This window comes from Pseudorasbora parva, chromosome 21 (genome assembly GCF_024679245.1).
Source record: "Pseudorasbora parva isolate DD20220531a chromosome 21, ASM2467924v1, whole genome shotgun sequence".
NCBI classification, from domain to species: Eukaryota; Metazoa; Chordata; class Actinopteri; order Cypriniformes; family Gobionidae; genus Pseudorasbora; species Pseudorasbora parva.
In genome coordinates this window covers 16,212,254-16,229,179 of record NC_090192.1, presented here as the reverse complement: position 1 = coordinate 16,229,179, position 16,926 = coordinate 16,212,254, and the positions used below count along the sequence as shown (strand labels likewise).

Genomic DNA, 16,926 nt, shown 5'->3' with positions numbered 1-16,926 from the left:
AAAGAAGATATTTGGAAGAATGTCTGTAACCAAGCAGATAGAACAACCATTTACTTGGAATGGTTGTTCTATCTGCTTTGTTTATTTTTGCTTATTTTAGTAAACTTTCAAATTAGCGTGCACATGCTACACTGTGATTAAAGGTCCCATGGCATGAAATTTTCATTTTATGAGGTTTTTTCAACATTAATATGAGTTCCCCTAGCCTGAATATTGTCTCCAAGTGGCTACAATTTTTGATCGGTGTAAACCAAGTTTTTAAAAAAAAATAAGTTTTCTGTAAAATATTACAATAATAATAATAATAATAATAATAATAATACATGTAAAAAAAATATATATATAATAATAATAATAATAATAATAATAATCACATTTTAAATCGTAATCGCAATTTTAACCAGAATGATCGCAATTGTATATTTTCCCCAAATCGTGCAGCCCTACATGACCGTTAAACAAACACAGACTGGAAAATACCTTCGTTCCTCCTTATAGGAAGTAGTGCAGGAAAAGAGGTAGTCGCGGCGGTGTTCGGGTGAGAATCAGGCGGACAATTGTTTCTTCCAGAAAATCTTTGATGGAGTTCCCCATGGAAGTTATGAGCTTCGAGGGTCTCCATTTGATGCGGTGCTCATGGGATTATAGATATGCTTCTCATCGCTCTGTTTTCCCGGATTTCTCTCATTCAACTATTCATTCAGCTCCTCCGCGTTTACGGATTTGCAAGAGAGGAGTGAACTGTCAGAATCTACGTCAACTGGACTGTGTTCATCTGGATATGGCCTTGTCACCACAACCAACTTTAAATATGGCCTTAGTTAATGCTAGGAACATATGCAACAAAACTTTTATCTTAAATTACTTTTTTACCGGACGTGTCTTGGACATTTTATTCCTGACGGAAACCTGGGCCGGTGTGGGTGAGTTGTCATTCTTTGAGGAACTTTGTCCATCGGACTGTTGTTTCATTAGTACCCCATGGACTACTGGTAGGGGTGGCGGCGTTGCTATGGTTTTCAAACAATCGCTCAAAATACGCACAGTTTCTGTTCGGAGTTATTCATCGTTTGAGGTACATTGTGTAGCGTTACATTCTTCCTCCTCCGTGCTGTTCTGTGTTCTCATTTACAGACCGCCAAACTCGGACAGCGCATTTATAAGTGATTTCTCGGATTTTTTTTTTAACTTCTGTTGTTTTGCTGTATGATCGTATGTTAATGTTGGGTGATTTGAATGTACACGTCTGCTGCCCCGGACGTCCATTGGTTGCTGAGTTTTCCAATACTGTAGAGTCATTTGGTTTTACTCAACATATAAATCAAGCAACACATGTCCTCGGTCATACTCTGGATCTTATGTCATATGGTACATCTGTAGATAATGTATATACTGAAATTGCTTCATTCTCTGATCATAAGCCCATTGTATTTACCGATCCCTGTTGTGAGCCCTACCGCTGTGAATAAGTCTGTAGGCTCGTTTTCTCGTTTCATAAGCGCACTCACTGCCTCTCAGTTTTGCGAGACATTTTTAGCCAATGCTGTTGAAATTTCCATCTTGAATGCTGAGTCTTCTTTCGGGCCTGACGACTTAAATTCTCTTTTTTATGATGCCTGGTCTGATATTTTAGATTCCATTGTCCCTCTTAAATTGAAAAAAACAAAGCGAAAATCTTGTTATTGGCTAGACGATAATGCACGTTCTCTCAGACAGTCTTGTCGCAAAGCAGAGAGGAGATGGAAGCACGATCGCTTAACTGTGTCATTAGAGATTTTCAAAGTGTCTGGTTAAGTTTCAGAATGCAGCAAAATCAGCTAGAGCAAATTATTTTTTCACAATTAATTAATACACACTTTCATCGACCTAGAATTTTATTCTCTACGATAAATTCAGTTATAAATCCAAGGTGCCAATTTCATTGTGAACCGTCGGCTGATCTTTGTGAGAAATTTCTAACATTCTTTTCTGATAAAGTGCTAGCTTTTCGTTCATCATTCAGTTCACAGCTATTTGATCAGTCCATGGTTTCACTGGCAAGTCCGCTTTATCATACTTTTCAACAGGTCTCTCTACGGGAGCTTTGTGATTTGGTAAAGAAGATGAAGACAACTTCCTCCTCGCTCGATGTTATTCCCTCAGAGAAAATAAAATCCACTTTTCCTATAATTGGTCCCAGTATCCAAGTGTTGATCAATTCATCTTTGGACACTGGGGTGGTCCCTAAATGTTTTAAGCATGCGGTTGTTCAGCCTTTGTTTAAGAAACAAGGGCTGGATGGGGGTTGTTGTAGTAACTATCGGCCAATCTCTAAACTGTCATTTTTATCAAAACTTTTAGATAAAGTTGTCCAGTCTCAATTAATTCAGTTTTTAAATGCAACTACGCTATTAGAACCTTTTCAATCTGGTTTTACTGGCCATCATAGCACAGAGTCAGCCTTGCTTAAAGTGTTCAATGACATTTTAATTGCAGTTGATGCTGGTAAAAATGCTGTATTGATCTTACTTGATCTTAAAGCTGCCTTTGACACTGTTGACCATGACATTCTTATCTGGCGTTTAGAACACTTATTTGGTATCAAGGGGACAGCATTACAGTGGTTTAGTTCATACCTTAAACACAGATCTTTCTCTGGAGAGTTAGGTAAGTTTTCATCATCTTCTGCCCCTATTATTAGTGGAGTCCCCCAGGAATCTATTTATGGTCCACTTCTTTTTATCTTGTTCATACGTCTGCTGGGGGATATTAAGCAGCACAATGTTGCATTTCATTTCTACGCTGATGACACACAGCTGTATTGCCATTGAATGCTGGCGATTCCATTCAACCTTTGTTGGATTGCATCAGGGACGTTAAAGAATGGCTGAAAAAAAAAAAAAAACTTTCTTCAACTGAACAATAACAAAACTGAAACAATTGTTTTTGGTCCTCCAAAATTACAGAGCAGTTTTATTAAGGAGTTGGGTAATCACTTCCCTTCAGTTTCCACCCAGGTTAGGAACCTTGGTGTCATTCTGGATTCAGACTTATGTCTATCCAAACAAATTAATTCTGTTGTTAAGAATAGTTTTTATCAATTGCGAACCATTTCCAAACTTAAATCGTTTTTATCATTCCAAGATTTGGAGAAGGTTATTCATGCATTTATCACTTCGCGTTTGGACTACTGTAATTCTTTGTATCTGGGTCTTCCTCAGTCGTCACTTACACGACTCCAAATGGTGCAGAATGCAGCTGTAAGGCTTCTGACTGGGACAAAGAAGTATGACCATGTCATCCCGATTTTGGCTCCGCTACATTGGCTCCCGATCCGTTTTAGAATTCAATTCTCTTTTATCCATCCCACGATCTCGTTTAAAAATGAAGGGAGACAGAGCTTTTTCTGTTGCTGCCCCCACCCCCCCATCTCTGGAATCAATTGCCCCTGGACATCCGCCTTGCACCTTCCATTCCTACTTTTAAAGCAAAATTAAAAACCTATTTCTTTTGCCTAGCATTTGAATAGTATTATATTTATGTCTGACTGTTTGTTTGTTTGATTGATTTATTTATTGTTTTTCTTGCTGTTTTACTTTATTTTGTATTAGTATTTTATTGTTTTAGTCTGTATTTTTCTTTCTTTACTCTGTACAGCACTTTGGATAGCTTTGCTATGGTTAAATGTGCTATATAAATAAAATTTACTTACTTAGTTTACTTACTGACAGTATCTGACATTATTTCAACAATTACAAATAGCCTATTAAAATACAAATATTACTTCAAATATTATTATTCATTCTAATACTGTCAGTCCCCCCGCTGGCCGTCTTGATGCATCAATGAAGCCAGTGACGTAAAACGATCTTCACATCGTTTCTGTTTGTAGCATGAAACAAATCTGTTATTTAAATGATTAAACTACAGAGAGCGATCAAAGAACACTCTTTATAATGTTCGGATCTGTCAATCACACGTATATCTGCAGTCCACACAGTTTCCGCACAAGCTGCACAACAGAGGCTCTTGCTGTATTCATATTGCTGTCGTGTTTGTTATTAGTTGTGGTGAAAGCATTTTGTGAGAGAAATAACGTTGCACTCGTGTTTATTCGGAGCACTCAGATATAACAAAATAAACTTGCACTCAGTGTTCTCAACAATTCGTTACAATAAAACTTTCTCAGCAATCTTTCTTCAGCTCTCCGTCTCTCTCTGGACTTACAGTGCTGCTAGTCTCACTAAACCACGCCCCCTCTGCCATGCAAAAATGTCAGCTAATCACAACAGTGGGTGTTTTCACTGAAGTCTCACAGCAGACACGCCCCTTGAAGCAGAGCATTCAAGCCAGAGGGCTAATATCAGTATAGAAAAAAATGCCTTTTATTTCTAAATTATGATTTTTTTTTTTTTTTTTATGTAAAAACCATACTAACAATGTAAGTACACCTCAGGAAACATTATAAAATAATACAAAAATCCATCCCATCGGACCTTTAATACGGGAATCTGCTGTAAATAGTGACCTCTCTCTTGGTTTGATTTAGTATTAACATTATAATTTGAAGGCAATCTTTTCAAATGGATCATCCGAGTGGTGCACCTGCCAGTTGCCCATCCCTACTAGCGCCTTTAAATGCAACTTCTCAAAGCGCTTTACAAAAACGACACAGTTTTAAAAAGATAAAAAACAAAATACTAAACATACTACAAACATAAACTAGATGTAGAAAACATCAATATACTAATAAAAACTAAGAAATCACATATAAGCAAGTCTAAAAAAGTTAGTTTTAAGATATTTAAAAACACTAATAGATTCCGCATGTCTAATCTCCTATGGAAGCGAGTTCAAGAGTTTTGAAGCAAGGGAAGAAAAAGCCCGGTCACCCATAGAATGCAAGTGAGTTGAGGGAACAGTTAGAAGGCCAGAGTCAGAGGAATGGAGATCACGCATTGGACTACAAACAATTTAAAAGTTCTGATAAATAATCTGTTGCCAGACCATGCAAAGCCTTATAAGTAAGCATTCAAATTTTAAAATCTATACGAAACCTGACAGGGAGCCAGTGTAGAGATTCCAAAATAGGGGTGATGTGCTCTCTCGACCTGGTCCCTGTCAAGATTCTAGCGGCTGAATTTTGGACATACTGCAATTTATTAAGGGTAGTTTTCGATACACCTTCTAGCAAAGCATTGCAAAAGAGAGAAGATTGAGAGAAGACAAAAGTATTGATCAGTTTTTCTGCCATAGAAAATGACACCATGGGGCGTAGTCTTGCAATATTTCTGAGATGAAAGAATGATGTGTTAACCGTGTTCTGAACATGATTACTTGTTGAAAAAACTTTGCAGGACATGGTTGAAGACCTCTGTGATGAAATAAACACAATTATACAATTTTAAAATAGTTGTTAAATAGTTATGTTTTAATTTAAACAAGTTTATACTAAATAATTTACAACGTTTTTCTTTAAATGTTTGTTACATTTGTGCATGAATCTGGCTCTTACTTTTCTGATCCTGAATCTCACTTCAATCCACTTGAATTAGTTTGGACTGCTCTTTCGGTAGCCACGTTTCCATTAAAGATATGCACAAAACCTTCCCGCGCGATATTTAGGCTGGTAAATGTTGATAAAAAACTATTGTGTAATGGCGTTTCCATTAACCGCTGTTATGCATCTAATACGTTTTTACCCCCTGATAAGTAATTCCAAAATGTATGCAACGTATGTTGGTAAGTTTGTGCGTATCCCAGCACCACAATAGCCACTATTTTTAATGGAAGGATAGGATGTTATCCAAGCATTAATTAAAATTAAAAGAACTAAATGTCTGAATTTGCATGGTGGTAACTCCATGGAAAAAAAAGTTTTTTTTCCTCCCGTTATTTTGGCTGTGCATTTTGTTTCTTAGAAATTTGAACTGAATTTAGAAATGTTTTTTACATGTATGCTTTTTTACAAATGCAAATACATTTATGTATTTTTACATAAATGTATTTTACAAATACATTTGTTTTTGTTTTGTTTTTACAAACGCAGAAATGTTTTTTACAAACAAAATTATTTTTTGAAATGAAGAAATTAGTGCGTTTAAAATAATCTGTTTTCTGAATTAATGACCTTTGTGAGTGTACACAAATAAAAGTAGACAGTTTATAGTTTATAATTATGTCTTGCACATATCTGTATGGCTAAAAATGTCTATTGTATTGTGTTTAATCTGCTGCCATAAAGGACAATGTCCATCAGAATGCCCAGACGACTTTGTCGGCAATAAGTTAAAAAAAAACTGTATAGTCTATTTAATTAGGCTTTGTTTAAATATTAGCCTATAATATTTTTTTTTTTTTTCATATGTTGATTATTTAAAAAAGCAGCATGAGTAAGATAGGTTTGAAAGAATTTGAATGGCCCAACTAAAGCTCTCTCTACGGGCCTGACATGCGATGCCGCGCTGAGTTACAAATCACTGTCTCACGCACAGAAAAATATTGCAAATTAGCCTACTACATAATAACATTTGAACAAGTAGATAGTACAGAAGACAAACAGAATGTGGGACCAGACAGCCAAAGGAGAAGGCTGTCCGGCCTCCACATTCGACAAACAGAAATTATGCCCGAACGACTTATTTCATGGGGGGTTTCTTATGGGATGTTTCCATAAACATCAAAGTTTGTCGTTTTGTGTTCATTCTAAGAACACGCTCATGTTTAAACTTTCCCATACCCTCCCTATTGTTATTATTTTAATTGTAATCGTTGACATCCTATCACTTGCCAAAAAAAAAAAAAAAAAAAACATTACTGTAATGGGCTTTAGACGGTAATGTTAGCATCTGCTATCATTTATTATTAATATGCATCTGTCGTTACTATGCATTATGCAACCATGCAGCTTTACAAGGGGAGCTTTACAGGGGGTATGGCTCATCTAAATGAGATATAAATGAGCCCTATTGTCACTCCCAGCAGGTGAGAACTGCAAAACTTTAGAGACCGTTTTTCCTGTTTAAACTTTGTTAAATGCCTACATTCAAATGGCCACAACTTCTCCAAATATTATCAGATTTCCATGTTACACATCATTGGAAAGTTTGGATACTACACTTTCAGAATATGTGAATAACTCAAATTGCCCCTGAACCGACTTTCCAATACTGTTCACATTTTCAGTCTTTTCTCAGTCTAGAAGGCACCAAATTCAAAAATAATTTCTTGAATGACCCAGTTTAAATACAAAGTTTAATGCTAAATCACTGAAGTAACCCTTTAAATGATTGGTGTCATCTGCCGTGGCTACCCTTTCAGGCTTATTATTGTCTGATTCAGAGGTTGAAGGTGGAACCATTGTTAGCAAAACTTTGGGTGATTCTCAAATTGAAGGTTCAATCCTACTGAGGTTATGTCATTCCCAGTCCAGTCCTTTTGATACTTGTAGGTCAGACTCCTCGTCATTAAATGCTAGAATTGGATGACCTAGTAAGTGCGCATACTATGTTCTCACCCCCACAGTCATGACAAAAAATTATATTAAAATAATATTTTTCATAAAAAAAATGTATATTAACTGGCTTTCTATTAATACAATACAGTGGATTGCAAGCATGCGTGGTCTTCCAGTGGCTTACATTATTGGCAGTTTATTGCCCCCCCCCCCCCCCCCCCCCCAAAAAAATAATAAAAATAAACATGTATGACTTTTTTTATTAATTTTTTGTCCTACTTTTGATAATGAACTGAGACAAGGTCAATTCTAACTTGTTTTAATCAGTTATTTTTTTTGTGATGGGGAATATGTTCAAAAGGTTGTGTGAAATTAAAGGACGCCAAGAAAAAATTTGCGGCCTTAAAATTAGATGAATAATATACTTGAAATGAAAGCTGCCTTCCAAGGATCCTTCAAATTTAGATGGCCTTTGGCAGCTGTTTGAGAACCACCCTTAGTTTGTAATACCTAAGTTGTTCATACCTAAGTGTCAGTCCTAGACTATACTAAAAGTTGCTTTTAGCTTCTTTATAAATAGCTCCAACTCCAACTTTTTTTTTTTTTTTTTTTTTTTTTTTTTACACTTTGGTCAAAGCTTTGTCTATTCTTAAGTTTTATACTTTCGGATAAAAATTATTTTGAAGACAAATTTAAGGAAATGATTAGTCCAGAAATCTATTTGTCAACTTTGATGTATTCTTAACAGAACATGATTTATTTAATGTGTGAATATGTGTGTTGTATTTTGAAGCCATATGACATTAAGACAATTAGGACAATTCCATCTTCCCATCACAGGAAAAAAAGTATATCATTATAACGATTTCCATCTGATTCTCTGATTGGTTTGCCTTTCTCTCCAATTAGTCTTTACCAGGACAGCAGCATTGTTATTTCCTGAATGGTGATGCACCAGTACAGGACGGGAGGTGTCTTCAAGGAGCTTTGGTTTCCAAGATTCCCTTCAGACATCCTGCTCAGGTGCCTGCCCTCCTCGACATTATAAGACACCAAGCTGCTTACAACACGCTTATTGGTAGCTGCGTCAAAAAGACCTACATTAAAGAAGGTGGGTGTTGTCTTTTATGCTAATTGTGGTCGTAGGAGTTGGTAGATTAATAATAATAAAAAAAAAAAGAAGTATATTAAGGTGGACAAAGTAATATAATTGTTAAATAGTATCCACTCACGAGATGAAGACAAAATTAAGACATGGCAGTTTTGCTACAGGAGTACACAGTGGCTGCCATGTTAAGATCACATTACAAGCGGATTAAATTATTTATTTATTTATTTATTTTTATGTTAGTAATGCACTTTTTACCAGGTTAGATCACGTTATACTAGTTTTTCAATCTATGCTTGAAGGTGATGTAATACAATGAGAAAAAGAATTTGCACTTCAGATAATGGATTATGAACATCATTTAAGTATTGCTTTTTAGGAAACACCTTTCCCAGTCCAAATTTGTTTTGGTGAGAGTGTTGTAAACGCTTTGCTAAAATGAGATCTGAAATCAACTATTGTATTAAATAAATGCTCCTAAATGCAGATTTTTGCAAACGATGGTAGCACTTTATTTTATAGTCCTGTTCCCCATGTACATACAGTGCATCTGGAAAATGTTCACATTTTATGTTAGCCTTATTCCAAAATTGATTAAATATTTTTTTTTCCCACACAATTTTACAAACGATACCCCATAATGACAACATGAAGTTTGTTTGGAATTTTTGCAAATTTATTAAAAATAAAATGAAAATCACATGCACATAAGTATTCACAGCCTTTGGCACGACACTCAAAATTGAGCTCTGGTGGATCCTGTTTCCACTGATCATCCTTGAGATGTTTAATTTTTGCTAAGTCCGTGTCAGTTGGTGTCTTCTCTGAATTTTCCTCACGTCATCCTCAATAAACCCGTTTCCTGCGCAATAACTCCGATCTTTCAAGTATTCATATTCTTGTATAATACACGCGCCATCCTAAATGAACCCGTCTCTTGCGTGATACCCAAAATTTCGAATATTCCTATCTAATATGATTTATGACTTGCAGGGTTGCCAGAGTAATAATTATACACTGTTTAATAAAAGGACAGAGGAGAACTGGCACCCTGACTGAGTCTGGTTTCTCCCAAGGTTTATTTTTCTCCATCATGCCCTGATGGAGTTTTGGTTCCTTGCCGCTGTCGCCTTTGGCTTGGCTTGCTCAGTTGGGGACACTAAAGTTATTCAACTAAATATACAAATTAAATGTATTAATTAGGTCATATTTAATTCTATAAACTATCCAAATCAAACTAGCCAAATCAAATTTTGTTGCAATATTGTCCTGTTTAACACAGGATTGTTGATTGATGTTTCTCCAACTTGAGTCCAGCTGTGGTAAATTCAGTTGATCGGACATGATTTGGAAAGGCGTACACCTGTCTATATAATGTTCCACAGTTAACAGTGCATATCAGAACACAAACCAAGCCATGAAGGCCAAGAAATAGTCCTCTGAGATGGGTCTACAGACATGTATCGAGACTTAGATCTGGGGAAGGGAACAGAAAAAAAATCTGCAGCATTGAACAATGAGCACACTGACCTCAATCATCTGTAAATGAAAGAAGTTTGGAACCACCAGGACTCTTCCTAGAGCTGGCTGCCCGGCCAAACTGAGCGATCGGGGGAAAAGGTCTTAGTCAGGGAGTTGAACAAGAGCCTGATGAACAATAACCTGATGAACAATAACCTGATGGTCATTCTGACCAAGCTCCTGCGTTTTTCTGTGGAGAGAGGAAAACTTTCTAGAAAACAAACAAGAGTGGCTAAATGACACGTCAGGCTGCCTGGAGTTTGCCAAAAGGTACCTGAAGGACTCTCAGACCATGGTAAACAAACTTTTCTGGTCTGATTAAACTCATTGGCCTGAATGGCAAGCATCATATCTGGAGGAAACCAGGCACCACTCATCACCTGGCCAATACCATCACTACAGTGAAACATGGTGGTGGTAGCATAATGCTGTAGGGATGTCTTTCAGCTGCAGGAACTGGGAGACTAGTCTGGATCGAAGGAAAGATGAATGCAGCAATGTACAGAGACATCATTGATGAAAACAGTACAATGATTTGCAATTAATTGTCAAACTAGCAGTCAGAGTATTGGTAGACTGTCTTAATATCTGTTAACACTTTATTTTGATGGTCCCCAACAGACATTCACTGACTAGTGACTAGTCAATTTATTCTACAAACTCAATGTATTCTACAAACCCGAATCCTAACACCCAACTCTAACCTAACAGTCTATTAATACTCTTTGAGTGTTAGTCAAAATGTAGTAGGAAAGTTACTTAAAATGCAAAAGACTGTTTAAATATGAATCCTGCTGCAACATAAAATGTCATAGGCCAAAGAAATCTTGTATAAACAGTCTTGTGTCTGTTTTGGACAGATTATGAAGCATTTACTGTAAAATAGGCGAGTGTCACATCAATAAAGCTCTTAATGTCTTTTTGATGGTTTGCAAATGTCTGCTTAAGCACTATTCGCACGGGATTAGTATTATCTAGGGACCTCTGTGATTTAGAAATGACTCCCCCACATCTGAGTTTTGCGTGGCGCATTAACACGGGATAAGCAAGCCTGTGATTTTATTTTAATTTACTGACTTCTCCCGAAGATGATGTCAAGACTTCGTTATAGATGGCTGTATGAAATCATAAACAGGCATCGATATAGTTTTGATTATTTTACAGTAGCCTAATAAATAAACATAATTTCGTTCAGTTAGTGAACAGATGCCATGAACTGAGCTCAGACCAGCGGCAGGAGTCAGATTTCATTTATCACGAGTGAGAAGCTGACAATATACGGCGGAAGATTCATTTTTAAATGTAATAGCGCCTATTTAAACAAGCTTGTCATTGTACTGTACTGTTCTGTTATGTTTTTCATTAAGAACAGTATTGATGTTAATATTAAACACACCATTCAATCAGATTACTCCCAAATTGATTCTAAAGTGAAAGTATAATCCGTGCAGGTGCGGCTGCACGGGAATTCATAACGGTACGCATTATGGTGAAAGATAAAGATAGAAATGCTCACAGGAAGAGAAAAAGCTTGCAAAAATTATATACGATCCGCCTAATCCTCGCCAAATCACAGAGATGTCGATTCGCACGGGACTACTATTATAACAGGACCTCGGTGTTTGACGAAATATGGTAGGCCATTTGCGGGGGAATTTTTACTTTACAAATTACAGACATGGCCGATTCGCATGGGATTAAGATCACAGACATTCTCTGTAATTATTACAAATCACCAGAGGTCCCTAGATAATACTTGTCCCGTGCGAATGGGGCTTTAGATGCTATAAATACTGTAGCCTACCAATCAAACATTTTGTGTACAATACTACTTGTAGCCATTAAAAACTTTAGCCATTAAAATTTTTGTTTCATATTTATGTTGACATGTTATAGCCTAATCTCTAATGTTATTTTTTATTTAATCTATGTTGATTATAAAAAGTTCACAGCACAAGCAAGAAAGGACACAGGGGGGCGCTAGTGAGCTAAGGGTCGGTAGGTTGCATTCCCCTGCAGCTCCTGCAAAAAAATAAATAAATTGACATCTGTGACAATATTTTTAGCATACGTTTTTTCTTGCAAATTGGATTAGCTCGAGTCTTGGTTACACTCTTTGGTTACAAGATGAAAGGGAGCTTGAAGACACAATCTTCAAAAAGCAAAATGAGGTAGGTCCTATCGCACCGACCTCCCCTGACGATGATGTTCCACCGGACGAAACTTCGCAACGGTCGGCAGATACCACAGTTCTGTAAGCTATTAATTCGCTACATTCCGATCTATGAGCCTCTACGGTTGAAATTTGCCAGACGATTGACACTCGTATTGAAGAGATGGCCACAACTATCAAGAGTTTTCTGCTCTGAAATTTCTGCTCTCAAATCTGAAACTCAAGTTGCAATTTTGGCTTTGCAATGTACGACCGCTCAGCAACTCACTCTTCGGATGCCATATCCAAGCTTCAATCGGAGGTGAAATGCTTATGTGCTAATGTGCTTATACAGTCTTGTTCAAAATAATAGCAGAACAATGTGACTAACCAGAATAATCAAGGTTTTTAGTATATTTTTTATTGCTACGTGGCAAACAAGTTACCAGTAGGTTCAGTAGATTGTCAGAAAACAAACAAGACCCAGCATTCATGATATGCACGCTCTTAAGGCTGTGCAATTGGGCAATTAGTTGAAAGGGGTGTGTTCAAAAAAATAGCAGTGTCTACCTTTGACTGTACAAACACAAAACTATTTTGTACAAACATTTTTTTTTCTGGGATTTAGCAATCCTGTGAATCACTAAACTAATATTTAGTTGTATGACCACAGTTTTTTAAAACTGCTTGACATCTGTGTGGCATGGAGTCAACCAACTTGTGGTTTTCCTTCAGAAACAGCATTTTTGATATCACCCACAAGTTCTCAATTGGATTAAGGTCTGGAGATTGGGCTGGCCACTCCATAACATTAATTTTGTTGGTTTGGAACCAAGACTTTGCCCGTTTACTAGTGTGTTTTGGGTCATTGTCTTGTTGAAACAACCATTTCAAGGGCATGTCCTCTTCAGCATAGGGCAACATGACCTCTTCAAGTATTGTAACATATGCAAAGTGATTCATGATCCCTGGTATGCGATAAATAGTCCCAACACCATAGTAGGAGAAATAATGCCCATATCATGATGCTTGCACCTCCATGCTTCACTGTCTTCACTGTGCACTGTGGCTTGAATTCAGAGTTTGGGGGTCGTCTCACAAACTGCCTGTGGCCCTTGGACCCAAAAAGAACAATTTTACTCTCATCAGTCCACAAAATGTTCCTCCATTTCTCTTTAGGCCAGTTGATGTGTTCTTTGGCAAATTGTAACCTCTTCTGCACATGCCTTTTTTTTAACAGAGGGACTTTGCGGGGGATTCTTGAAAATAGATTAGCTTCACACAGACGTCTTCTAACTGTCACAGTACTTACAGGTAACTCCAGACTGTCTTTGATCATCCTGGAGGTGATCATTGGCTGAGCCTTTGCCATTCTGGTTATTCTTCTATCCATTTTGATGGTTGTCTTCCGTTTTCTTCCACGTCTCACTGGTTTTGCTCTCCATTTTAAGGCATTGGAGATCATTTTAGCTGAACAGCCTATCATTTTTTTGCACCTCTTTATAGGTTTTCCCCTCTCTAATCAACTTTTTAATCAAAGTACGCTGTTCTTCTGAACAATGTCTTGAACGACCCGTTTTCCTCAGCTTTCAAATGCATGTTCAACAAGTGTTGGCTTCATCCTTAAATAGGGGCCACCTGATTCACACCTGTTTCTTCACAAAATTGATGACCTCAGTGATTGAATGCCACACTGCTATTTTTTTGAACACACCCCTTTCAACTAATTCAACTAATTGCCCAATTTGACAGCCTTAAGAGCGTGCATATCATGAATGCTGGGTCTCATTTGTTTTCTGAGAATCTACTGAACCTACTGGTAACTTGTTTGCCACGTAGCAAGAAAAAAATATACAAAAAACCTTGATTATTCTGGTTAGTCACATTGTACTGCTATTATTTTGAACAAGACTGTAGTTAATCTACTTACAGACAAGTGCACGGATTTAGAGGGAAGATCTAGACAACAAAATGTGCAAATATCCGGGCTGAAAGAAGGATCGGAGAGGGGCAAAGATATCAACATGTTTGTTTCAAAACTTTTGAAAGGCGCGCTGTCACTAGAAGATTGTCCGCTAGTGGATGGAGCCCATAGGGCTCTGCGAAGGCGCCCGGATGACACCGAACCGCCGCAATCACTTATAGTGCTACTTCACTATTTTCGAGATGTGACAATAGTCCTAAAAAAAAGCCGCTGAACGAAAGGATCTTACTTATAATGGTCAGAAGATTCATGTTTTCCCGGATTTCACTCCTGATGTGGCAAAGCGCAGAGCTGCGTTCGACAGAGCCAGAGCAATGCTTCAAGATAAGCCAGTTGTACGGTATGGGACATTTATTTCCAGCGAAGTTGAGAGTGACTTTAAATGGCAAAGAGACAGTGTTTACGGATGCGAGGAAAGCTGAAGAGTTTGCAGAGCTTCACTTTGGTATGGGCCGGAAGGATGCTGAGGACCTGTAGGCTGCTGATAAATGCACTGTCGTGCTGGATAATGAAAAACGTCAGAGAGGTCTAATATTAAGGTTTACGGATTGTCTTTAATTATGTTCATCACTATTGAATCCGTTTTCTGGCTAATTTTTTTTAGCAAATAGGTAAGGATTACCCTTATTGAAGTATTATCTTATTAGTATCATTATTATTATTAAAAAATTCATGGTTCTAAATTTGATTCTTAAAAAATTGTCTTGCCTTGATTTCTAAAATATTTATTTTTTGTTCACAATATCTGCCTTCTATACTTCTTTTATTAGAAGGGTTTAGTGAGGGAAGTTAGCATGGTGAATGTCTATTTCTCGGTTTCTTGTTATTGCTGTTCTGTTTTTTTTTTTTTTTTGTATTTTGTAACTTCTTTAGTGGGGTCGTGCCTTACTCTGAAGCTTTCTTGTAGTATAGGCAAGAGTATGTTAAAGGGAGGGTTGTTTTGGGAAAAGTATACTCAAGATTTGACTACACAAATATTTCGCACTGATGGGGTTTTTAATCATTTTGAATGAGTCTACGCCATGCAGAATAATTTAACTCCGCAGGATAGGGGGAGACAATTTACTGTGGTTACTTGGAACATTAAAGGGTTAAATCACCCAGTTAAAAAGGGGCAAGGTTTTTTCACATCTAAAGGTGTTATCTAGTGACATACATTTTTTTCCAAGAAACTTACCTAAATAAAAATGAATACATCAAGCTAAGATGTAGATGGATCGGTCAAACCTATCACTCTACATGTGCAGTTAGCTCAAGAGGGGTGGCCATACTCTTCAGGAAGGGCACTCCATTTACCCATAGGACAACTATTGCAGATAAGGAGGGAAGGTATTTAATAGTAACTGGATATTTATATTCATTACCCATAACGTTGGTTAATATTTATGGTCCTAATTCAGACTCACCTTCATTTTTTAAACATGTTTTCGCTCAGATTCCTGACATTTCGCAAACAAATTTACTCATTGCAGGTAACTTGAATTTTGTTTTGGATCCATATCTGGATAGATCATCGTCCCGTAGAGCACCACATTATAATTCCAGTATTTTTATAAATGAATATTGTAATAATTCTAATTTGTTTGATATTTAGAGAATTTTGAAACCCTCAAGACAGAGCATACTCTTTTCATTCCAATGTTCATAATGTATATACTAGAATTGATAATTTTTTGGCTGATGCTAAAATGGTGTCACTTGCTAGTAAAGTTGCTTATCGTGATATAGTGATTTCAGATCATCCTCCGCTTTCATTCTCTTTAAATCTAGCTAACTTGCCCCATTGTGACAGGATATGGAAACTAGACCCACAGCTTTTAAAGAAACCACAGTTTTGTAATTTTATAAGGAAACAAATTTATTTTTTCTTTGAGATTAATGATTTTGCCGGAACTTCCCCCTCAATACTGTGGGAAACCATGAAAGCTTATATTAGGGGTTGTATTATTTATTTTCAGGCTGCTAGAAAGAAAAGAAAAGGGCTGAATTGGCAGATCTGGAACAACGAATTAATAGATTGGATAAAGAAAATGCAGTGTTCCCATCCATGGAGATCTATAAGAAAATCCTTTTATTAAGGTATAAATACAATCAGATTCTTTCAGATCGCATAACTAGGGGATTTTTATTTACACTTTTTTTTTTTAATTTGGTGAAAAACCTCAAATAATTGGCTAGACAAATAAGGAAAGTGGAAAGTGATCATACTATAAGTAAAGTTAAGTCAGAAAGCGGTGATATATTAACGTCTTAAGAACATTAATATTAGATTCAAACAATTCTATGAGGATTTATACTCCTCTAGGGCCTTAATCAAAGACCTGGCTGTCAAAAACTTCTTGGATAGTTGTGACCTCACTACTCTCGCTCAGAATGATCATGACTTCCTCAATTTTGAACTTTCAGTCTCAGAAATACGAGAAACAATCGTTTCAATGAAGTGTGGAAAGGCCCCTGGCCCTGATGGGTACCCCAGTGAATTTTACAAAGAATTCACTGATCTTCTTTCACCTTATTTATTTAATATGTATACCCATGTGAATACTGTGGGCATTTTGCCTCCTACTTTAAATGAGGCTACCATAACAGTATTACTTAAAAAAAGGTAAATATTCAGAAGAAGTGGGTAGCTATAGGCCAATTTCACTTTTTACATGTGACCAAATTTTTTTGGCTAAAGTTCTATCGATTAGGCTTAGATCTGTAATTGGTAAACTTGTTCACCC

The 16,926-nt window shown here is 36.8% G+C and overlaps 1 protein-coding gene across 3 annotated transcripts in view; it reads left to right on the top strand.

Moving 5' to 3' along the window:
* med1 (mediator complex subunit 1) overlaps nucleotides 1–16,926 on the top strand; it is a 131,168-nt gene that overhangs the window by 93,476 nt on the left and 20,766 nt on the right. For all 3 annotated transcript variants that reach the window (XM_067429949.1, XM_067429950.1, XM_067429951.1), the window contains one exon: nucleotides 8,345–8,546. In XM_067429949.1, the coding sequence (XP_067286050.1) occupies nucleotides 8,345–8,546 (202 nt within the window). The remainder of the gene's footprint in view (nucleotides 1–8,344; nucleotides 8,547–16,926) is intronic.